We start from the raw sequence: 24,504 nt of genomic DNA, 5'->3' as shown, positions 1-24,504 counted from the left end.
ATCTCTCACATTAACATGCTCATCTCTCACATTAACATGCTAATCTCTCACATTAACACGCTAATCTCTCACATTAACACGCTAATCTCTCACATTAACATGATAATTTTTCACATTAACACGCTAATCTCTCACATTAACACGCTAATCTCTCACATTAACACGCTAATCTCTCACATTAACACGCTCATCTCTCACATTAACATGCTAATCTCTCACATTAACACGCTAATTTCTCACATTAACACGCTCATCTCTCACATTAACATGCTAATCTCTCACATTAACACGCTAATCTCTCACATTAACACGCTAATCTTTCACATTAACATGCTAATCTCTCACATTAACACGCTAATCTCTCACATTAACACGCTAATCTCTCACATTAACATGCTAATTTTTCACATTAACATCACTAGCCCCTCCCACTTCGTTGATGACCCTTGGGCTACACACATTTTAAACCTTTAAAACAGTCTGCCTCAGCTGTTTCCCCCCTCTTTTTTTGCCTCCTGATGACGATCGCTTGTGTTGTAATCAAAACGTCGTCGTTTTCATTTTTATCTTCTCTTACTCTATCTACGTGACTTTACCGAAAGACCCAAAGAATAAGTCTAAACATGTTTCGTGGTGAGCATCTTGAAGATAAACCCCACGCAGCCATGAGTGTGTATGTGTGAACACGGCAGCAGCAGAAGCGCATTGCCCCGGAATGATGTTGGCTAAACAGCCGCTGAAGCTATGCACTTTAAAATCTAATACTCTTATCTTAGTTTTTCGTCCTTCCCACACACCTCCGATTACCAACGGTTGGCTATGCCCGGTGGTGTGAAAGAAGTTCAACGTACGTACCCACATCGTCGCTTCGCGTACCTATACGCGAAACGTGACAGCGCCGTGTTATGCCGTGAGCCGCGGAGTCGTGCGGCAAATCCAGCCTCTGTTTAATCACAAACACTCGAGCACACGCACTCGTCGATTTGACACCAATACAAATGTGTGCCGCCACACGAAGATCCTGCCGCTGGACACCCCACGCGGGTCTAGGCAGAACTTGCTGACCCCATGCCCCTACTGGTCATCTGTGGAAAGAAAGAGCTTCACGGCTCATCAGATTCCTCCTTCCCGCGGTCTAAATTAAACATTCTGATTCTGAGACTCGGCTGCGCGATCTTGCATCGCTGTGGAAACGCCTGCCGCGAAGGAGAACCACAAAAGTGCCGCTGTGCCTCGCCTGCACTTCCATGGTAAACTGGACTCCCATGGTAAACTGGACTTCCATGGGGAACTGCACTTCCATAGTGAAGTGGACTTCCGTGATAAACTGGACTCCCGTGGTAAACTGGATTTCCATGGTCAGGGGTCAACGGCAACCAAAATGACAAGAAGAGACATTTGTTGGGGAATTTCAAGAGCTGCCACTACAGTCCTTAGAGAGCCACCGCATACGTCTCTGGAGCCGCAGGTCGCCGACCCCGAGGTGCAGACGCACCAGGGTCTGCAGCGTGCTGCGCGTGGCAGTAGCAGCAGAAGTAGCTGCTGCTGCAGCAGGAGCAGCAGATGCAGCAGGAGCAGAAGCAGCAGCTGTAGCAGTAGCAGCAGCAGTCGTCACATGGAAGGGAACCGTGGCAAGCGACTAAGCCATGAACGCGGTGACTTATTTTCGTATACAGCCATAAACACCTCGATATGTGTACAGTATATTCAATATGCGTACAATATATTCGATATGCGCAAGGTATATTCGATCAACGAAGTTTCGGTAGAACGAACTTTTGATTTTTAAACCGTTATCTTACATAGAAAGCCAAAAATAAATGTAATAATAAATAATACTTACATGAATAATAAAGAAATTCGTCAATCTACAGTACATACTATACAATTAAGAATACAATTGTTTATTTTTTTATATCAGTTTTGTTTATTTTAATACTGTACAGTATAACATATATTATTCTAAGTATAAATTAGCTATTGAAATATATGAATAGTAACTTACGAAGTATTTATAGTATGAAATGAAATTACGAAGGCTGAGAACGCACCCGCATAGTCCTATGTGATAAGTTGTTTAATATACGACGTTTCGATATACGAACGAAGCTCCAGGAACGCATCTACCTCGTAAATCGAGGTATTCCTGGTTGCTGTATTTTCATCAGCCATGGTCAATCCACTGCTGAATTAAGCTCCCCCCCAAGCTGCCGCCCCCACTCTCTCAATTGTGCGATTCCATAAAATCTACCCAGCAGCCTGCACACGATCTGAGTTCACCGTTCCGTCTCCCTCGGGTGGTAATCCTCCTGAATTTATGGTGCAGTGTTGAGTCAATGTGCAGTGTTGAGTCTATGGGCCACGTTGAGTCTATGGGCAGTGTTGAGAATATGTGTAGTGTTGAGTCTATGGTCAGTGTTGAGTCTATGGGCCGCGTTGAGTCTATGGGTTAGCGTTGAGTCTATGGGCTGTGTTGAGTCTATGGGTAGCGTTGATTCTATGGGCAGCGTTGAATCTATGGGCAGCGTTGAGTCTATGGGCAGTGTTGAGTCTATGGGCAGTGTTGAGTCTCTGGGCAGTGTTGAGTCTATGGTGCAGTGTTGAGTCTATGGGCAGTGTTGAGTCTATGGGTCGCGTTGAGTCGATGTGCAGTGTTGAGTCTATGTGCAGTGTTGAGTCGATGGTCAGTGTTGAGTCTATGGGCCGCGTTGAGTCTATGGTCAGTGTTGAGTCTATGGGCCGCGTTGAGTCTATAGGTAGCGTTGAGTCTATGGGCTGTGTTGAGTCTATGGGCAGCGTTGATTCTATGGGCAGCGTTGAGTCTATGGGCAGCGTTGAGTCTATGGGCAGTGTTGAGTCTATGGGCAGTGTTGAGTCTCTGGGCAGTGTTGAGTCTATGGTGCAGTGTTGAGTATTGTGCAGTGTTGAGTCTATGGGCAGTGTTGAGTCTATGGTGCAGTGTTGAGTCTATGGGGAGTGTTGTGTCTATGGGCAGTGTTGAGTCTATGTGCAGTGTTGAGTCTATGGGCAGTGTTGAGTCTATGGGCAGTGTTGAGTCTATGGGAAGTGTTGAGTCTATGTGCAGTGTTGAGTCTATGTGCAGTGTTGCGTCTATGGGCAGTGTTGAGTCTATGTGCAGTGTTGAGTCTATGTGCAGTGTTGAGTCTATGGGCAGCATTGAGTCTATGGGCAGCATTGAGTCTATGGGCAGCGATGAGTATTTATGCAGTGTTGAATTTATGGTGCAGTGTTGAGTCTATATGCAGTGTTGAGTCAATGGGCAGTGTTGAGTCTATGGGTCGCGTTTAGTCGATGTGCAGTGTTGAGTCTATGGGCAGTGTTGAGTCTATGTGCAGTGTTGAGTCTATGTGCAGTGTTGAGTCTATGTGCAGTGTTGAGTCTATCGGCAGTGTTGAGTCTATGTGCAGCGTTGAGTCTATGTGCAGTGTTGAGTCTATTGGCAGTGTTGAGTTTATATGCAGTGTTGAGTCTAGGGGCAGTGTTGAGTCTATGGGCCGCGTTGAGTCTATGGGCAGCGTTGAGTCTATGGGCTGTGTTGAGTCTATGGGCAGCGTTTAGTCTATGGGCAGCGTTGAGTCTATGGGCAGCGTTGAGTCTATGTGCAGTGTTGAATTTATGGTGCAGTGTTGAGTCAATGTGCAGTGTTGAGTCTATGGGCAGTGTTGAGTCTATGGGTCGCGTTGAGTCGATGTGCAGTGTTGAGTCTATGTGCAGTGTTGAGTCTATGGTCAGTGTTGAGTCTATGGGCCACGTTGAGTCTATGGGCAGTGTTGAGAATATGTGTAGTGTTGAGTCTATGGTCAGTGTTGAGTCTATGGGCCGCGTTGAGTCTATGGGTAGCGTTGAGTCTATGGGCTGTGTTGAGTCTATGGGCAGCGTTGATTCTATGGGCAGCGTTGAGTCTATGGGCAGCGTTGAGTCTATGGGAAGTGTTGAGTCTATGGGCAGTGTTGAGTCTCTGGGCAGTGTTGAGTCTATGGTGCAGTGTTGAGTCTATGGGCAGTGTTGAGTCTATGGGTCGCGTTGAGTCGATGTGCAGTGTTGAGTCTATGTGCAGTGTTGAGTCGATGGTCAGTGTTGAGTCTATGGGCCGCGTTGAGTCTATGGTCAGTGTTGAGTCTATGGGCCGCGTTGAGTCTATAGGTAGCGTTGAGTCTATGGGCTGTGTTGAGTCTATGGGCAGCGTTGATTCTATGGGCAGCGTTGAGTCTATGGGTCGCGTTGAGTCGATGTGCAGTGTTGAGTCTATGTGCAGTGTTGAGTCTATGGTCAGTGTTGAGTCTATGGGCCACGTTGAGTCTATGGGCAGTGTTGAGAATATGTGTAGTGTTGAGTCTATGGTCAGTGTTGAGTCTATGGGCCGCGTTGAGTCTATGGGTAGCGTTGAGTCTATGGGCTGTGTTGAGTCTATGGGCAGCGTTGATTCTATGGGCAGCGTTGAGTCTATGGGCAGCGTTGAGTCTATGGGAAGTGTTGAGTCTATGGGCAGTGTTGAGTCTCTGGGCAGTGTTGAGTCTATGGTGCAGTGTGGAGTCTATGGGCAGTGTTGAGTCTATGGGTCGCGTTTAGTCGATGTGCAGTGTTGAGTCTATGGGCAGTGTTGAGTCTATGTGCAGTGTTGAGTCTATGTGCAGTGTTGAGTCTATGTGCAGTGTTGAGTCTATCGGCAGTGTTGAGTCTATGTGCAGCGTTGAGTCTATGTGCAGTGTTGAGTCTATTGGCAGTGTTGAGTTTATATGCAGTGTTGAGTCTAGGGGCAGTGTTGAGTCTATGGGCCGCGTTGAGTCTATGGGCAGCGTTGAGTCTATGGGCTGTGTTGAGTCTATGGGCAGCGTTTAGTCTATGGGCAGCGTTGAGTCTATGGGCAGCGTTGAGTCTATGTGCAGTGTTGAATTTATGGTGCAGTGTTGAGTCAATGTGCAGTGTTGAGTCTATGGGCAGTGTTGAGTCTATGGGTCGCGTTGAGTCGATGTGCAGTGTTGAGTCTATGTGCAGTGTTGAGTCTATGGTCAGTGTTGAGTCTATGGGCCACGTTGAGTCTATGGGCAGTGTTGAGAATATGTGTAGTGTTGAGTCTATGGTCAGTGTTGAGTCTATGGGCCGCGTTGAGTCTATGGGTAGCGTTGAGTCTATGGGCTGTGTTGAGTCTATGGGCAGCGTTGATTCTATGGGCAGCGTTGAGTCTATGGGCAGCGTTGAGTCTATGGGAAGTGTTGAGTCTATGGGCAGTGTTGAGTCTCTGGGCAGTGTTGAGTCTATGGTGCAGTGTTGAGTCTATGGGCAGTGTTGAGTCTATGGGTCGCGTTGAGTCGATGTGCAGTGTTGAGTCTATGTGCAGTGTTGAGTCGATGGTCAGTGTTGAGTCTATGGGCCGCGTTGAGTCTATGGTCAGTGTTGAGTCTATGGGCCGCGTTGAGTCTATAGGTAGCGTTGAGTCTATGGGCTGTGTTGAGTCTATGGGCAGCGTTGATTCTATGGGCAGCGTTGAGTCTATGGGTCGCGTTGAGTCGATGTGCAGTGTTGAGTCTATGTGCAGTGTTGAGTCTATGGTCAGTGTTGAGTCTATGGGCCACGTTGAGTCTATGGGCAGTGTTGAGAATATGTGTAGTGTTGAGTCTATGGTCAGTGTTGAGTCTATGGGCCGCGTTGAGTCTATGGGTAGCGTTGAGTCTATGGGCTGTGTTGAGTCTATGGGCAGCGTTGATTCTATGGGCAGCGTTGAGTCTATGGGCAGCGTTGAGTCTATGGGAAGTGTTGAGTCTATGGGCAGTGTTGAGTCTCTGGGCAGTGTTGAGTCTATGGTGCAGTGTTGAGTCTATGGGCAGTGTTGAGTCTATGGGTCGCGTTGAGTCGATGTGCAGTGTTGAGTCTATGTGCAGTGTTGAGTCGATGGTCAGTGTTGAGTCTATGGGCCGCGTTGAGTCTATGGGCTGTGTTGAGTCTATGGGCAGCGTTGATTCTATGGGCAGCGTTGAGTCTATGGGCAGCGTTGAGTCTATGGGCAGTGTTGAGTCTATGGGCAGTGTTGAGTCTCTGGGCAGTGTTGAGTCTATGGTGCAGTGTTGAGTATTGTGCAGTGTTGAGTCTATGGGCAGTGTTGAGTCTATGGTGCAGTGTTGAGTCTATGGGGAGTGTTGTGTCTATGGGCAGTGTTGAGTCTATGTGCAGTGTTGAGTCTATGGGCAGTGTTGAGTCTATGGGCAGTGTTGAGTCTATGGGAAGTGTTGAGTCTATGTGCAGTGTTGAGTCTATGTGCAGTGTTGCGTCTATGGGCAGTGTTGAGTCTATGTGCAGTGTTGAGTCTATGTGCAGTGTTGAGTCTATGGGCAGCATTGAGTCTATGGGCCGCATTGAGTCTATGGGCAGCGATGAGTATTTATGCAGTGTTGAATTTATGGTGCAGTGTTGAGTCTATATGCAGTGTTGAGTCTATGGGCAGTGTTGAGTCTATGGGTCGCGTTTAGTCGATGTGCAGTGTTGAGTCTATGGGCAGTGTTGAGTCTATGTGCAGTGTTGAGTCTATGTGCAGTGTTGAGTCTATGTGCAGTGTTGAGTCTATCGGCAGTGTTGAGTCTATGTGCAGCGTTGAGTCTATGTGCAGTGTTGAGTCTATTGGCAGTGTTGAGTTTATATGCAGTGTTGAGTCTAGGGGCAGTGTTGAGTCTATGGGCCGCGTTGAGTCTATGGGCAGCGTTGAGTCTATGGGCTGTCTTGAGTCTATGGGCAGCGTTGAGTCTATGGGCAGCGTTGAGTCTATGGGCAGCGTTGAGTCTATGTGCAGTGTTGAATTTATGGTGCAGTGTTGAGTCAATGTGCAGTGTTGAGTCTATGGGCAGTGTTGAGTCTATGGGTCGCGTTGAGTCGATGTGCAGTGTTGAGTCTATGTGCAGTGTTGAGTCTGTGGTCAGTGTTGAGTCTATGGGCCACGTTGAGTCTATGGGCAGTGTTGAGAATATGTGTAGTGTTGAGTCTATGGTCAGTGTTGAGTCTATGGGCCGCGTTGAGTCTATGGGTAGCGTTGAGTCTATGGGCTGTGTTGAGTCTATGGGCAGCGTTGATTCTATGGGCAGCGTTGAGTCTATGGGCAGCGTTGAGTCTATGGGTCGCGTTGAGTCGATGTGCAGTGTTGAGTCTATGTGCAGTGTTGAGTCGATGGTCAGTGTTGAGTCTATGGGCCGCGTTGAGTCTATGGTCAGCGTTGAGTCTATGTGCAGTGTTGAATTTATGGTGCAGTGTTGAGTCAATGTGCAGTGTTGAGTCTATGGGCAGTGTTGAGTCTATGGGTCGCGTTGAGTCGATGTGCAGTGTTGAGTCTATGTGCAGTGTTGAGTCTATGGTCAGTGTTGAGTCTATGGGCCACGTTGAGTCTATGGGCAGTGTTGAGAATATGTGTAGTGTTGAGTCTATGGTCAGTGTTGAGTCTATGGGCCGCGTTGAGTCTATGGGTAGCGTTGAGTCTATGGGCTGTGTTGAGTCTATGGGCAGCGTTGATTCTATGGGCAGCGTTGAGTCTATGGGCAGCGTTGAGTCTATGGGAAGTGTTGAGTCTATGGGCAGTGTTGAGTCTCTGGGCAGTGTTGAGTCTATGGTGCAGTGTTGAGTCTATGGGCAGTGTTGAGTCTATGGGTCGCGTTGAGTCGATGTGCAGTGTTGAGTCTATGTGCAGTGTTGAGTCGATGGTCAGTGTTGAGTCTATGGGCCGCGTTGAGTCTATGGTCAGTGTTGAGTCTATGGGCCGCGTTGAGTCTATAGGTAGCGTTGAGTCTATGGGCTGTGTTGAGTCTATGGGCAGCGTTGATTCTATGGGCAGCGTTGAGTCTATGGGTCGCGTTGAGTCGATGTGCAGTGTTGAGTCTATGTGCAGTGTTGAGTCTATGGTCAGTGTTGAGTCTATGGGCCACGTTGAGTCTATGGGCAGTGTTGAGAATATGTGTAGTGTTGAGTCTATGGTCAGTGTTGAGTCTATGGGCCGCGTTGAGTCTATGGGTAGCGTTGAGTCTATGGGCTGTGTTGAGTCTATGGGCAGCGTTGATTCTATGGGCAGCGTTGAGTCTATGGGCAGCGTTGAGTCTATGGGAAGTGTTGAGTCTATGGGCAGTGTTGAGTCTCTGGGCAGTGTTGAGTCTATGGGTCGCGTTGAGTCGATGTGCAGTGTTGAGTCTATTGGCAGTGTTGAGTTTATATGCAGTGTTGAGTCTAGGGGCAGTGTTGAGTCTATGGGCCGCGTTGAGTCTATGGGCAGTGTTGAGTCTATGGGTCGCGTTTAGTCGATGTGCAGTGTTGAGTCTATGGGCAGTGTTGAGTCTATGTGCAGTGTTGAGTCTATGTGCAGTGTTGAGTCTATGTGCAGTGTTGAGTCTATCGGCAGTGTTGAGTCTATGTGCAGCGTTGAGTCTATGTGCAGTGTTGAGTCTATTGGCAGTGTTGAGTTTATATGCAGTGTTGAGTCTAGGGGCAGTGTTGAGTCTATGGGCCGCGTTGAGTCTATGGGCAGCGTTGAGTCTATGGGCTGTCTTGAGTCTATGGGCAGCGTTGAGTCTATGGGCAGCGTTGAGTCTATGGGCAGCGTTGAGTCTATGTGCAGTGTTGAATTTATGGTGCAGTGTTGAGTCAATGTGCAGTGTTGAGTCTATGGGCAGTGTTGAGTCTATGGGTCGCGTTGAGTCGATGTGCAGTGTTGAGTCTATGTGCAGTGTTGAGTCTGTGGTCAGTGTTGAGTCTATGGGCCACGTTGAGTCTATGGGCAGTGTTGAGAATATGTGTAGTGTTGAGTCTATGGTCAGTGTTGAGTCTATGGGCCGCGTTGAGTCTATGGGTAGCGTTGAGTCTATGGGCTGTGTTGAGTCTATGGGCAGCGTTGATTCTATGGGCAGCGTTGAGTCTATGGGCAGCGTTGAGTCTATGGGTCGCGTTGAGTCGATGTGCAGTGTTGAGTCTATGTGCAGTGTTGAGTCGATGGTCAGTGTTGAGTCTATGGGCCGCGTTGAGTCTATGGTCAGCGTTGAGTCTATGTGCAGTGTTGAATTTATGGTGCAGTGTTGAGTCAATGTGCAGTGTTGAGTCTATGGGCAGTGTTGAGTCTATGGGTCGCGTTGAGTCGATGTGCAGTGTTGAGTCTATGTGCAGTGTTGAGTCTATGGTCAGTGTTGAGTCTATGGGCCACGTTGAGTCTATGGGCAGTGTTGAGAATATGTGTAGTGTTGAGTCTATGGTCAGTGTTGAGTCTATGGGCCGCGTTGAGTCTATGGGTAGCGTTGAGTCTATGGGCTGTGTTGAGTCTATGGGCAGCGTTGATTCTATGGGCAGCGTTGAGTCTATGGGCAGCGTTGAGTCTATGGGAAGTGTTGAGTCTATGGGCAGTGTTGAGTCTCTGGGCAGTGTTGAGTCTATGGTGCAGTGTTGAGTCTATGGGCAGTGTTGAGTCTATGGGTCGCGTTGAGTCGATGTGCAGTGTTGAGTCTATGTGCAGTGTTGAGTCGATGGTCAGTGTTGAGTCTATGGGCCGCGTTGAGTCTATGGTCAGTGTTGAGTCTATGGGCCGCGTTGAGTCTATAGGTAGCGTTGAGTCTATGGGCTGTGTTGAGTCTATGGGCAGCGTTGATTCTATGGGCAGCGTTGAGTCTATGGGTCGCGTTGAGTCGATGTGCAGTGTTGAGTCTATGTGCAGTGTTGAGTCTATGGTCAGTGTTGAGTCTATGGGCCACGTTGAGTCTATGGGCAGTGTTGAGAATATGTGTAGTGTTGAGTCTATGGTCAGTGTTGAGTCTATGGGCCGCGTTGAGTCTATGGGTAGCGTTGAGTCTATGGGCTGTGTTGAGTCTATGGGCAGCGTTGATTCTATGGGCAGCGTTGAGTCTATGGGCAGCGTTGAGTCTATGGGAAGTGTTGAGTCTATGGGCAGTGTTGAGTCTCTGGGCAGTGTTGAGTCTATGGTGCAGTGTTGAGTCTATGGGCAGTGTTGAGTCTATGGGTCGCGTTGAGTCGATGTGCAGTGTTGAGTCTATGTGCAGTGTTGAGTCGATGGTCAGTGTTGAGTCTATGGGCCGCGTTGAGTCTATGGGCTGTGTTGAGTCTATGGGCAGCGTTGATTCTATGGGCAGCGTTGAGTCTATGGGCAGCGTTGAGTCTATGGGCAGTGTTGAGTCTATGGGCAGTGTTGAGTCTCTGGGCAGTGTTGAGTCTATGGTGCAGTGTTGAGTATTGTGCAGTGTTGAGTCTATGGGCAGTGTTGAGTCTATGGTGCAGTGTTGAGTCTATGGGGAGTGTTGTGTCTATGGGCAGTGTTGAGTCTATGTGCAGTGTTGAGTCTATGGGCAGTGTTGAGTCTATGGGCAGTGTTGAGTCTATGGGAAGTGTTGAGTCTATGTGCAGTGTTGAGTCTATGTGCAGTGTTGCGTCTATGGGCAGTGTTGAGTCTATGTGCAGTGTTGAGTCTATGTGCAGTGTTGAGTCTATGGGCAGCATTGAGTCTATGGGCCGCATTGAGTCTATGGGCAGCGATGAGTATTTATGCAGTGTTGAATTTATGGTGCAGTGTTGAGTCTATATGCAGTGTTGAGTCTATGGGCAGTGTTGAGTCTATGGGTCGCGTTTAGTCGATGTGCAGTGTTGAGTCTATGGGCAGTGTTGAGTCTATGTGCAGTGTTGAGTCTATGTGCAGTGTTGAGTCTATGTGCAGTGTTGAGTCTATCGGCAGTGTTGAGTCTATGTGCAGCGTTGAGTCTATGTGCAGTGTTGAGTCTATTGGCAGTGTTGAGTTTATATGCAGTGTTGAGTCTAGGGGCAGTGTTGAGTCTATGGGCCGCGTTGAGTCTATGGGCAGCGTTGAGTCTATGGGCTGTCTTGAGTCTATGGGCAGCGTTGAGTCTATGGGCAGCGTTGAGTCTATGGGCAGCGTTGAGTCTATGTGCAGTGTTGAATTTATGGTGCAGTGTTGAGTCAATGTGCAGTGTTGAGTCTATGGGCAGTGTTGAGTCTATGGGTCGCGTTGAGTCGATGTGCAGTGTTGAGTCTATGTGCAGTGTTGAGTCTGTGGTCAGTGTTGAGTCTATGGGCCACGTTGAGTCTATGGGCAGTGTTGAGAATATGTGTAGTGTTGAGTCTATGGTCAGTGTTGAGTCTATGGGCCGCGTTGAGTCTATGGGTAGCGTTGAGTCTATGGGCTGTGTTGAGTCTATGGGCAGCGTTGATTCTATGGGCAGCGTTGAGTCTATGGGCAGCGTTGAGTCTATGGGTCGCGTTGAGTCGATGTGCAGTGTTGAGTCTATGTGCAGTGTTGAGTCGATGGTCAGTGTTGAGTCTATGGGCCGCGTTGAGTCTATGGTCAGTGTTGAGTCTATGGACCGCGTTGAGTCTATGGACCGCGTTGAGTCTATAGGTAGCGTTGAGTCTATGGGCTGTGTTGAGTCTATGGGCAGCGTTGATTCTATGGGCAGCGTTGAGTCTATGGGCAGCGTTGAGTCTATGGGCAGTGTTGAGTCTATGGGCAGTGTTGAGTCTCTGGGCAGTGTTGAGTCTATGGTGCAGTGTTGAGTATTGTGCAGTGTTGAGTCTATGGGCAGTGTTGAGTCTATGGTGCAGTGTTGAGTCTATGGGGAGTGTTGTGTCTATGGGCAGTGTTGAGTCTATGTGCAGTGTTGAGTCTATGGGCAGTGTTGAGTCTATGGGCAGTGTTGAGTCTATGGGAAGTGTTGAGTCTATGTGCAGTGTTGAGTCTATGTGCAGCGTTGTGTCTATGGGCAGTGTCGATTCTATGGGCAGTGTTGAGTCTATGTGCAGTGTTGAGTCTATGTGCAGTGTTGAGTCTATGGGCAGTATTGAGTCTATGGGGAATATTGAGTCTATGGTGCAGTGTTGAGTCTATGGTGCAGTGTTGAATAAATGGGCAGTGCTGCTCAATGTACAGGGGCAATTGACTCCAGTGGAGGGATGCAAGGAGGGAGAAGGACTCAGCACGGGATTGGGTACAGGGAGAGGGAGTGACGTCATGCGAGATCACTTGCAACCTTGGCGGGCTGAGCTCACAACCGGAGAGAAGAAAAAAGAATGTAACATCTTCTAAAGCCAACCGCACCGAATGTTCCAGCCATTTCCTTTAGAGCTCGTAAAGTCAGTGTTTCTGACCGGAACTCAGGCCAGATCAGCCAAGTTTTTGTCAACCTCCAAGAGCATGGCAAGGTCGGCATTGCTGAGTGCAACGCAATAGCAGCAGTGGTAAGTTGCTGTCGCTGTGCAAGAAGACTGCATGCTGTTGCTGTGTGCACCTCCGATTAGCACGGTTGGCTATGTACGGTGCGAAAGAAGGTCAACATATATACATACGTTTGCAGGCCTATGTGTGGGCAGCGGTAGTGTGGTGGTTAGGGCATTGAGGTTATATAGATTCATTTTTATTATTTTGGTGCTACAAATGTTCAAATAATGGGCCACTTTGTTGAGGCATCATTTGTGGCCAGGTCACTTCTGTAAAAAATAAATTAATACCTCAATAGGCTTTGCCTGGTAGGATGGGGGATGGTCTAGTTTTATTTTTTGTGTTTGGGTGATTTGTTTAACTTTCTTGTAAGTTGCATGATACTCTCGTGTTTTTGTACTGTTTGTTGCTGTAATATTCTTACCCACCCCGACTGGACATCTGTGAAAACATCTGTATAGCTCATAGGATTCCTCCAGGAAAATAAATGTTCTGTTTCTGAACCCAACAACCAGAATTCGATTTCCGCTCATTAGCGGCAATCATGTTAACGGGTCCTAGGCCTCCCTCTTGGTCGACTCAGCCTCAAATGAGTACCTTGTGCGGTGTGTAAACATCACTACTTGGGCGACAAATGCGGCTGGGCGTGGTGCTAGCCATACCACACCCCTCGTGTGACGTCTTGGCCTGCATCGTCGCTTGCGAACAGCACTTGCCCCAACAGTATGGTGAGGCTATACGGGGGATCTTTGTTGTTGGTGCAGAGGTAATTGTGGGATAACTGCATTTGTGCACGAGGGGAATCGAGTGCAATGAGAGGGGAGAGGTAGACATAACCAGATTCTTAATTTTTACTGGAGGAATCCAATTAGCTACAAAGCTCTTTTGCACAAATGTCCAGAAGGGGTGGGTCAGAAAATTACAACAGTACAAAAACACGATAGGCGTGCAAAGTATAAGTAAACAAATCACTAAAAATGTTTGACTATTTTTATTGTACCAGGCAAGGCCCACTGAGCTATTCGCTTCTTTTCAGAAGGGACCTGGCCACAAATGACAGCTCAACGAAGTGGCTCGTCATCATCATCACCACGTGGAAATGTATGGCAGCGAGTCCATGGCGGATCTCAGAGAGGGTGATGTTGGCTCGTAAGGCTACAGGGGCTCTCGGTCTGTCTCCTCGTGGGTGCGTGCAGCGCCAAGGAGAACCGTTTGTTCAAGGCCGTTAAGCAGAACGACATGGAGATGCTGGAGGTGCTGCTCGCTGCCAAAGATCTTGATCCACTCATCACAGGTGACAGCAACCCACCCATCAACAAAGAGCGCATTCCTCACCCTCCCGAGGCGGCTTCCATGGTACAGTGTGGTGAGCTGTGTGGTGAGCAGTGTGGTGAGCAGTGTGGGTGAGTTGTGTGGTGAGCAGTGTGGGTGAGCAGTGTGGTGAGCTGCGTGGTGAGCAGTGTGGGTGAACAGTGTGGTGAGCAGTGTGGTGAGCAGTGTGGTGAGTTGTGTGGGTGAGCAGTGTGGTGAGCAGTGTGGTGTGGTGAGCAGTGTGGTGAGCAGTGTGGTGAGCAGTGTGGTGAGCTGTGTGGGTGAGCAGTGTGGTGAGCAGTGTGGTGTGGTGAACAGTGTGGGTGAGCAGTGTGGTGAGCTGTGTGGTGAGCAGTGTGGGTGAACAGTGTGGTGAGCAGTGTGGTGAGCAGTGTGGTGAGTTGTGTGGGTGAGCAGTGTGCTGAGCAGTGTGGTGTGGTGAGCAGTGTGGTGAGCAGTGTGGGTGAGCAGTGTGGTGAGCACTGTGGTGAGCTGTGTGGGTGACCAGTGTGGTGAGCAGTGTGGTGTGGGTGAGCAGTGTGGTGAGCAGTGTGGTGAGCTGTGTGGTGAGCAGTGTGGTGAGCAGTGTGGTGAGCAGTGTGGTGAGCAATGTGGGTGAACAGTGTGGAGAGCAGTGTGGATGAGCAGTGTGGTGAGCAGAGTGGGTGAGCAGTGTGGTGAGCAGTGTGGGTGAGCTGTGTGAGTGAGCTGTGTGAGTGAGCTGTGTGGGTGAGCTGTGTGGTGAGCAGTGTGGGTGAGCTGTGTGGTGAGAAGTGGGTGAGCAGTGTGGTGAGCAGTGTGGGTGAGCTGTGTGAGTGAGCTGTGTGAGTGAGCTGTGTGGTGAGCAGTGTGGTGAGCTGTGTGGGTGAGCAGTGTGGTGAGCAGTGTGGTGAGCAGTGTGGGTGAGCAGTGTGAGTGAGCAGTGTGGTGAGCAGTGGTGAGCAGTGTGGTGAGCTGTGTGGTGAGCAGTGTGGTGAGCAGTGTGGGTGAGCAGTGTGGGTGAGCTGTGTGGTGAGCAGTGTGGTGAGCAGTGTGGGTGAGCAGTGTGGTGAGCAGTGTGGTGTGGTGAGCAGTGTGGTGAGCAGTGTGGGTCAGCAGTGTGGTGAGCACTGTGGTGAGCTGTGTGGGTGACCAGTGTGGTGAGCAGTGTGGTGTGGGTGAGCAGTGTGGTGAGCAGTGTGGTGAGCTGTGGTGAGCAGTGTGGTGAGCAGTGTGGTGAGCAATGTTGGTGAGCAGTGTGGAGAGCAGTGTGGATGAGCAGTGTGGTGAGCAGTGTGGGTGAACTGTGTGAGTGAGCTGTGTGAGTGAGCTGTGTGGGTGAGCTGTGTGATGAGCAGTGTGGGTGAGCTGTGTGATGAGAAGTGGGTGAGCAGTGTGGTGAGCAGTGTGGGTGAGCTGTGTGAGTGAGCTGTGTGAGTGAGCTGTGTGGTGAGCAGTGTGGTGAGCTGTGTGGGTGAGCAGTGTGGTGAGCAGTGTGGTGAGCAGTGTGGGTGAGCAGTGTGAGTGAGCAGTGTGGTGAGCAGTGGTGAGCAGTGTGGTGAGCAGTGTGGTGAGCAGTGTGGGTGAGCAGTGTGGGTGAGCTGTGTGGTGAGCAGTGTGGTGAGCAGTGTGGTGAGCAGTGTGATGAGCAGTGTGGTGAGCTGTGTGGTGAGCAGTGTGGTGAGCAGTTTGGTGAGCTGTGTGGTGAGCAGTGTGGTGAGCAGTGTGGTGAGCAGTGTGGTGAGCTGTGTGGGTGAGCAGTGTGGTGAGCAGTGTGGTGAGCAGTGTGGTGAGCTGTGTGGTGAGTTGTGTGGGTGAGCAGTGTGGGTGAGCTGTGTGGTGAGCAGTGTGGGTGAGCAGTGTGGTGAGCAGTGTGGGTGAGCTGTGTGAGTGAGCTGTGTGAGTGAGCTGTGTGGGTGAGCTGTGTGGTGAGCAGTGTGGGTGAGCTGTGTGGTGAGAAGTGGGTGAGCAGTGTGGTGAGCAGTGTGGGTGAGCAGTGTGGTGAGCAGTGTGGTGAGCAGTGTGGGTGAGCAGTGTGAGTGAGCAGTGTGGTGAGCAGTGGTGAGCAGTGTGGTGAGCTGTGTGGTGAGCAGTGTGGTGAGCAGTGTGGTGAGTTGTGTGGGTGAGCAGTGTGCTGAGCAGTGTGGTGTGGTGAGCAGTGTGGTGAGCAGTGTGGGTGAGCAGTGTGGTGAGCACTGTGGTGAGCTGTGTGGGTGACCAGTGTGGTGAGCAGTGTGGTGTGGGTGAGCAGTGTGGTGAGCAGTGTGGTGAGCTGTGTGGTGAGCAGTGTGGTGAGCAGTGTGGTGAGCAGTGTGGTGAGCAATGTGGGTGAACAGTGTGGAGAGCAGTGTGGATGAGCAGTGTGGTGAGCAGAGTGGGTGAGCAGTGTGGTGAGCAGTGTGGGTGAGCTGTGTGAGTGAGCTGTGTGAGTGAGCTGTGTGGGTGAGCTGTGTGGTGAGCAGTGTGGGTGAGCTGTGTGGTGAGAAGTGGGTGAGCAGTGTGGTGAGCAGTGTGGGTGAGCTGTGTGAGTGAGCTGTGTGAGTGAGCTGTGTGGTGAGCAGTGTGGTGAGCTGTGTGGGTGAGCAGTGTGGTGAGCAGTGTGGTGAGCAGTGTGGGTGAGCAGTGTGAGTGAGCAGTGTGGTGAGCAGTGGTGAGCAGTGTGGTGAGCTGTGTGGTGAGCAGTGTGGTGAGCAGTGTGGGTGAGCAGTGTGGGTGAGCTGTGTGGTGAGCAGTGTGGTGAGCAGTGTGGGTGAGCAGTGTGGTGAGCAGTGTGGTGTGGTGAGCAGTGTGGTGAGCAGTGTGGGTCAGCAGTGTGGTGAGCACTGTGGTGAGCTGTGTGGGTGACCAGTGTGGTGAGCAGTGTGGTGTGGGTGAGCAGTGTGGTGAGCAGTGTGGTGAGCTGTGGTGAGCAGTGTGGTGAGCAGTGTGGTGAGCAATGTTGGTGAGCAGTGTGGAGAGCAGTGTGGATGAGCAGTGTGGTGAGCAGTGTGGGTGAACTGTGTGAGTGAGCTGTGTGAGTGAGCTGTGTGGGTGAGCTGTGTGATGAGCAGTGTGGGTGAGCTGTGTGATGAGAAGTGGGTGAGCAGTGTGGTGAGCAGTGTGGGTGAGCTGTGTGAGTGAGCTGTGTGAGTGAGCTGTGTGGTGAGCAGTGTGGTGAGCTGTGTGGGTGAGCAGTGTGGTGAGCAGTGTGGTGAGCAGTGTGGGTGAGCAGTGTGAGTGAGCAGTGTGGTGAGCAGTGGTGAGCAGTGTGGTGAGCAGTGTGGTGAGCAGTGTGGGTGAGCAGTGTGGGTGAGCTGTGTGGTGAGCAGTGTGGTGAGCAGTGTGGTGAGCAGTGTGATGAGCAGTGTGGTGAGCTGTGTGGTGAGCAGTGTGGTGAGCAGTTTGGTGAGCTGTGTGGTGAGCAGTGTGGTGAGCAGTGTGGTGAGCAGTGTGGTGAGCTGTGTGGGTGAGCAGTGTGGTGAGCAGTGTGGTGAGCAGTGTGGTGAGCTGTGTGGTGAGTTGTGTGGGTGAGCAGTGTGGGTGAGCTGTGTGGTGAGCAGTGTGGGTGAGCAGTGTGGTGAGCAGTGTGGGTGAGCTGTGTGAGTGAGCTGTGTGAGTGAGCTGTGTGGGTGAGCTGTGTGGTGAGCAGTGTGGGTGAGCTGTGTGGTGAGAAGTGGGTGAGCAGTGTGGTGAGCAGTGTGGGTGAGCTGTGTGAGTGAGCTGTGTGAGTGAGCTGTGTGGTGAGCAGTGTGGTTAGCTGTGTGGGTGAGCAGTGTGGTGAGCAGTGTGGTGAGCAGTGTGGGTGAGCAGTGTGAGTGAGCAGTGTGGTGAGCAGTGGTGAGCAGTGTGGTGAGCTGTGTGGTGAGCAGTGTGGTGAGCAGTGTGGGTGAGCAGTGTGGGTGAGCAGTGTGGTGAGCAGTGTGGTGAGCAGTGTGGTGAGCTGTGTGGTGAGCAGTGTGGTGAGCAGTTTGGTGAGCTGTGTGGTGAGCAGTGTGGTGAGCAGTGTGGTGAGCAGTGTGGTGAGCTGTGTGGGTGAGCAGTGTGGTGAGCAGTGTGGTGAGCTGTGTGGTGAGCAGTGTGGTGAGCAGTGTGGTGAGCAGTGTGGGTGAGCAGTGTGGTGAGCAGAATGGGTGAGCAGTGTGGTGAGCAGTGTGGGTGAACTGTTTGAGTGAGCTGTGTGAGTGAGCTGTGTGGGTGAGCTGTGTGGTGAGCAGTGTGGGGGAGCTGTGAGGTGAGAAGTGGGTGAGCAGTGTGGTGAGCAGTGTGGTGAGCTGTGTGGGTGAGCAGTGTGGTGAGCAGTGTGGTGAGCAGTGTGGGTGAGCAGTGTGAGTGAGCAGTGTGGTGAGCAGTGGTGAGCAGTGTGGTGAGCTGTGTGGTGAGCAGTGTGTTGAGCAGTGTGGGTGAGCCGTGTGGGTGAGCAGTGTGGTGAGCAGTGTATTGAGCTGTGTGGTGAGCAGTGTGGTGAGCAGTGTGGTGAGCTGTGTGGTGAGTTGTGTGGGTGAGCAGTGTAGTGAGCAGTGTGGTGAGCAGTGTGGGTGAGCAGTGTGTTGAGCAGTGTGGTGAGCAGTGTGGTGAGCTGTGTGGTGAGCAGTGTGGTGAGCAGTGTGGTGAGCTGTGTGGGTGAGCAGTGTGGTGAGCAGTGTGGTGAGCTGTGTGGGTGAGCAGTGTGGTGAGCAGTGTGGTGAGCAGTGTGAGTGAGCTGTGTGGTGAGCTCCGTGGTGAGCAGTGTGGTGAGCTGTGTGGTGAGCAGTGTGGGTGAGCTGTGTGGTGAGCAGTGTGGTGAGCAGTGTGGTGAGCTGTGTGGGTGAGCAGTGTGGTGAGCAGGGTGGTGAGCAGTGTGAATGAGCTGTGTGGTGAGCTCCGTGGTGAGCAGTGTGGTGAGCAGTGTGGGTGAGCAGTTTGGTGAGCTGTGTGTTGAGTTGTGTGGGTGAGCAGTGTGGTGAGCAGTGTGGTGAGCTGTGTGAGTGAGCTGTGTGGTGAGCAGTGTGGTGAGCTATGTGAGTGAGCTGTGTGGTGAGCAGTGTGGTGAGCTGTGTGGGTGAGCAGTGTGGTGAGCAGTGTGGTGAGCAGTGTGGTGAGCTGTGTGGTGAGCAGTGTGGTGAGCAGTGTGGTGAGCAGTGTGGTGAGCTGTGTGGGTGAGCAGTGTGGTGAGCAGTGTGGTGAGCTGTGTGGGTGAGCAGTGTGGTGAGCAGTGTGGTGAGCAGTGTGGTGAGCAGTGTGGGTGAGCAGTTTGGTGAGCTGTGTGTTGAGTTGTGTGGGTGAGCAGTGTGGTGAGCAGTGTGGTGAGCTGTGTGAGTGAGCAGTGTGGTGAGCTGTGTGAGTGAGCTGTGTGGTGAGCAGTGTGGTGAGCTGTGTGGGTGAGCAGTGTGGTGAGCAGTGTGGTGAGCAGTGTGGGTGAGCAGTTTGGTGAGCAGTGTGGGTGAGCAGTGTGGTGAGCTGTGTGGTGAGCAGTGTGGTGAGCTGTGTGGGTGAGCAGTGTGGTGAGCAGTGTGGTGAGCTGTGTGGTGAGCAGTGTGGTGAGCAGTGTGGTGTGGTGAGCAGTGTGGGTGAGCAGTGTGGTGAGTTGTGCGACTCTGTAGTGCTGTCTGATCGTGCTGCGTGTCGCTCGGCACGATGTCCGACGTTTCTTGAAATTCCCAGCAGCTTGGGCAGGCCTTCATCGAGCAGTGGATTAGTCATTGGTGACGTTTGCAGTCAACCAGGAGTTGTGCCATCGAGAGGCAGGGCTGTCGTCGGTGTGTAGGGGTTGGAGTGGATTCCAGCAGGGGCTGCGGGAGCTCAGACGCGCGTGAGTGGGGGGGGGTTGAGGGCCTTTGTAAGTGGGAGTGCTTCGTTGGCTGACAGCCGGTGGTGTTCTTCTCGGAGAATGTTTTCACTGCACGCGTCTGTAAGTTCAATTGTGGGCTAGTGCAGGAAGCCACTGTGTTGCATACCTGTCAACCCCTTATCGGTGCCTACCGTAATACAGACCAATTTGGACCTAAAATCTTGACTTAAAGCTTTCGTGACTACAGGAATTCATATTCTTTGGGTCTTTTCAGCAAAGCCACGTAGATAGATAGAAAGAAAAAATAACAACAATATCATGACGTTTCGATCACAATACAAGCGGTCGTCATCAGGAAAAGGGGGGTTTGCTTATAAAGACAAACTGCTTAATAAGGGTTTGAAATGGGCGTAGCCCAAATGTCAGCAGCCAATGCCAATGCAAGTGGTGGGCAGCGACCATGGCGGTGGTAGGCTCTCCACCAATCAGAGGGCTGCCAGGCAAAAATAGCATGTCAATGCAAGATTGCCGAGACTTCTACACGGCGAGTGCACCAAGGTGTCTATGTTAATGTGAGAGATTAGCATGTTAATGGGAGATCGTGAAGCAGCAGCCTCAAGGATGGCACGCGAGGTAGCTGTGTTAGTGAGAAATTTTAATCTGTTAATGTAAAAAATCAGAGAGCCGAAAATAACAACTAACATCGGAAGGTGTTGGGAACATCACAGCCTATTATGACTTAAAGTGGTTAATAACGTCCATCCAATGATTGCTGAGTTTGTACCCATCTTCTCGGTTGAATTTGTGTCTGTGTTTATATATCTGGATGGCTTCATGAACGAATCTTTGCTGATAGCCAGTGGGTTTGAAGAGTACCTTCGTCTTGGCAAAATCTATTTCGCTCTGCAGTGAGTGTCCTCTCAACGTCCCGGAGTTCATCTTCTTGGTTCTTTCGGTAAAGTCCCGGAGTTCTTTAACCTGGCAATACAGGGCCATATCTTCAGCATATACCAATAGCCAGTGGCTTTGTGGGAGGGAGGTCACTGGTGTACATGTTGCAGAGGGCCGGTGCGAGGACTGATCCCCGTGGGAGCCCATTTTTGATTGTGTCTAGGCGACTGATTTGTTCTCCATGGTACACACGGAAATGTCATTGGCTGGACATAGAGCTTATTAGCTGCATGGTTTTTGCGCAACGGATGATTTTGGAGAGTATTAGCAGCATGCCCTTTGAGCCACACTGTGTCATTGGCACAGGAGAGGTCCACAAAGGCAGCTCTCGACGTCAGGCCTTCCTGGAATCCGGCCTCGATGTGATAGGTCAGTGTCATGAACCTGCCCAGCGCATTTGCGGCCTATGGGGAAACCTGCCTGCTGAGGGGGCATTGCTGCTTCTCGGGTAGAGCTCGGTCTGTTTAGCAGGAGGCGTTCCATGACCTTCGGGGCGCCATGGTAACGAGATGTTAACTACCTTGCCTTGTATACAGGAGATCATGGGTTTGATCCCAAACCTGATGCCTGCTGTATATTTGGAGTTTGCATTTTATCCCTGTGGTCGTGTGGCCTTTTCTCCGGAAACACGTGCTTAAGAGTATTTGTCTGTTATAAATTTCCACGTGAAAATCCACGTCATTGAGCTGTCGTTTGTGGTCAGATCAATTCTGAAAAAAGAGCTGCATAACTCAGTGGGTGTTAACTGGTCGAATAAAAAAAAGTATAGTTTTAATTAGTTGACATGTTGTTGAGAGCAGAGCGATGGGGCGGTAGTGGCATGGGTTGTCAAGTGGTTTCCCTGGCTTGATGATGCCCCACTATCTTGGATTGGCGCCAGACGTTTGGAACGGAGGCTGTGCAGTGGATGTTAGTAAACAGCTTTGCTGACCACTTCTTCCTTCCCCGTGGTCACAATGTTACTCACGAATTCTGGATAAATCCCATCGGCTCCTGCGGCTTTCCCTGACTTGGTTTGGATCAGGGCGCTGTCCACATCCTCTTCTGTAGAAGTGGACAGGCGTCCTTCATCAAGGGAGTCGAGGTCTGTAGCCACTTTGTGGGGGGGGGGGGGGGCTTCATTTTTTCTGTATTCTCTCAGGAGCCCGGTCACTTTCCGAAGTTCAGCAATGGAAGAAGATTTTTTTTTTCTGAAGCCCCGGGGTACAAACTTGGTGGCTGCCAGTTTCAGAAGTCGGGTCAAACGATTGTATTTTTGGGGGGATGGGTGGGATCTGGTTAATGATGGTTTCTATGTATCTACTGTAGGCATCCCAGTTGCCATTCAGCAGGTTCCAGCGTGGTTTTGGCTTACAGTTTGTTTGATAGTAATTGGAAGCCATTGTGAATGAGACTTAGGCGGTGCTGGGAGTGGGGGAAGGTGGTCAGCACTTGTCGGGAGCACATAAACAGTTGGCCACTGCTGTTGTATGTACGTATGTTGAACTTATTTCGCACCATACGTAGCCAACTGTGCTAACCAGAGGTGCGGGGGAAGGAAAAGAAACAAAACAAAAAGAGCAGCTTTGACGAAATTAGTGCCTTCCTAATGTTGGAAAGAAGAGCGTTCCAGACGGCCGTAGAAGGGCATATGAAAACACACAGTGTAGTGACCATCTTTGGTCAATGGCTAGCCAAAAGCTACTGCTGCTGCTGCTGCAATGTAGACCGGAGAAAATGAAGACCCCAAAGTGGGTCGTGAAACAAAGATGAGTCGAGCAGTCTGGAATACAGTGAGAGAAAAAAAGTATTTGATCCCCTGCTGATTTTGTACGTTTGCCCACTGACAAAGAAATGATCAGTCTATCATTTTAATGGTAGGTTTATTTGAACAGTGAGAGACAGAATAACAACAACAAATCCAGAAAAACGCATGTCAAAAATGTTATAAATTGATTTTCATTTTAATGAGGGAAATAAGTATTTGACCCCCTCTCAATCAGAAAGATTTCTGGCTCCCAGGTGTCTTTTATACAGGTAACGAGCTGAGATTAGGAGCACACTCTTAAAGGGTGTGCTCCTAATCTCAGCTTGTTACCTGTATAAAAGACACCTGTTCACAGAAGCAATCAATCAATCAGATTCCAAACTCTCCACCATGGCCAAGACCAAAGAGCTCTCCAAGGATGTCAGGGACAAGATTGTAGACCTACACAAGGCTGGAATCGGCGACAAGACCATCGCCAAGCAGCTTGGTGAGAAGGTGACAACAGTTGGTGCGATTATTCGCAAATGGAAGAAACACAAAATAACTGTCAATCTCCCTCGGCCTGGGGCTCCATGCAAGATCTCACCTCGTGGAGTTGCAATGATCATGAGAACGGTGAGGAATCAGCCCAAAACTACACGGGAGGATCTTGTCAATGATCTCAAGGCAGCTGGGACCATAGTCACCAAGAAAACAGTTGGTAACACACTAGGCCGTGAAGGACTGAAATGCTGCAGCGCCCGCAAGGTCCCCCTGCTCAAGAAAGCACGTCTGAAGTTTGCCAATGAACATCTGAATGATTCAGAGGACAACTGGGTGAAAGTGTTATGGTCAGATGAGACCAAAATGGAGCTCTTTGTCATCAACTCAACTCGCCATGTTTGGAGGAGGAATGCTGCCTATGACCCCAAGAACACCATCCCCACCATCAAACATGGAGGTGGAAACATTATGCTTTGGGGGTGTTTTTCTGCTAAGGGGACAGGACAACTTCACCGCATCAAAGGGACGATGGACGGGGCCATGTACCATCAAATCTTGGGTGAGAACCTCCTTCCCTCAGCCAGGGCATTGAAAATGGGTCGTGGATGGGTATTCCAGCATGACAATGACCCAAAACACATGGCCAAGGCAACAAAGGAGTGGCTCAAGAAGAAGCACATTTAGGTCCTGGAGTGGCCTAGCCAGTCTCCAGACCTTAATCCCGTAGAAAATATGTGGAGGGAGCTGAAGGTTCGAGTTGCCAAACGTCAGCCTCGAAACCTTAATGACTTGGAGAAGATCTGCAAAGAGGAGTGGGACCAAATCCCTCCTGAGATGTGTGCAAACCTGGTGGCCAACTACAAGAAACGTCTGACCTCTGTGATTGCCAACAAGGGTTTTGCCACCAAGTACTAAGTGATGTTTTGCAGAGGGGTCAAATACTTATTTCCCTCATTAAAATGCAAATCAATTCATAACATTTTTGACATGCGTTTTTCCGGATTTTTTTTGTTGTTATTCTGTCTCTCACTGTTCAAATAAACCTACCATTAAAATTATAGACTGATCATTTCTTTGTCAGTGGGTAAACGTACAAAATCAGCAGGGGATCGAATACTTTTTTCCCTCACTGTATGCCTGGCAGCTTTGCATCAGGCACAAGTTTTAGGTGGTGCATGGAGGACCAATCTGACAGTTGTTTTCCCCCAGTGTTGTTGTTGTTGCTGGAATATCCCCACACGTGCTGGCGGCTATTAAAGTCCCCGGTGTAGATGGTTGGGTGCGCTGAAGGCTGCATTGCAATGTTGGGCCAGAGGTCATTTGGTGGCTTTTAGAAATTTGTAATGACTTTTTGGTTCTTTCGGTAAAGTCGCGTCGAAAGAAAAGAAAATATATAATAGAATATGACGTTTCGATTGCAACACAAGCAACCGTCATCAGGTGTGAATGAATGCAAGCTACGTGTTAAACTGACATTTATGGAGTAAGGGTCGTATTCTTGTACGTCTTTCTGTGTCTTTGGCGAGGTTTTCCTTGATGTAGGTGGCTAGGCCGGTATGTCTTTGTTATTCCTGCTTGCATTGAGTTGGTACCCGTGGATGTGGACTCGACGGCTGGCGCGGTCCGCGAGGCGAGTTTCTTGCAGGGTGACTACGTCCACATCTCTGAGTAGCTCGCGTTTTGCCCCAGGACAGGCATTCAACTATGAGTGTCGTCGCTCGTCCTATTTCTCAGCTTTGTTGTCCCTGATGTGTTCATTCCGTCGCCCAGTGGGTATTTACTGCTTTGACCAGGAGCCAGGAGGCGCCGGGGGTTCGATCGCCTTCTTAACAGCGTCAGTTTGCCAGGTTTTCCAATTGGGAAAAAATTGCTTTAACAGGAAGATCACGTGAAGGTTGCCGTCTCCTTCCCGCTATAAGCGAGGACTTGCCGCGATTATCGAGACTCGGCGAGAATTTCCCGGGTAAATAAAGCGTCACAGCAACAACCCCGCCACCACCGCCGAGGCAGCAATAACACGCCACGTGCATCTGCGGCCGTGCGTCTCTTGTGTCCGCGCTGACGATGCCGCCG

At 50.4% G+C, this 24,504-nt stretch overlaps 1 protein-coding gene across 1 annotated transcript in view; it reads left to right on the top strand.

Annotated features, from left to right (window-relative positions):
- The window catches only part of LOC144728300 (transient receptor potential cation channel subfamily V member 5-like), a 63,915-nt gene that overhangs the window by 4,828 nt on the left and 34,583 nt on the right, over positions 1–24,504 (top strand). The window contains exon 2 of the mRNA XM_078607633.1: positions 13,411–13,508. Within this exon, the coding sequence (XP_078463759.1) occupies positions 13,411–13,508 (98 nt within the window). The remainder of the gene's footprint in view (positions 1–13,410; positions 13,509–24,504) is intronic.

The sequence above is a fragment of the Lampetra planeri genome, chromosome 28, assembly GCF_965212315.1.
Source record: "Lampetra planeri chromosome 28, kcLamPlan1.2.h2, whole genome shotgun sequence".
NCBI classification, from domain to species: domain Eukaryota; kingdom Metazoa; phylum Chordata; class Hyperoartia; order Petromyzontiformes; family Petromyzontidae; genus Lampetra; species Lampetra planeri.
The sequence above is the reverse complement of the archived record's forward strand: the minus strand, read 5'-3'. Positions and strand labels throughout refer to the sequence as shown.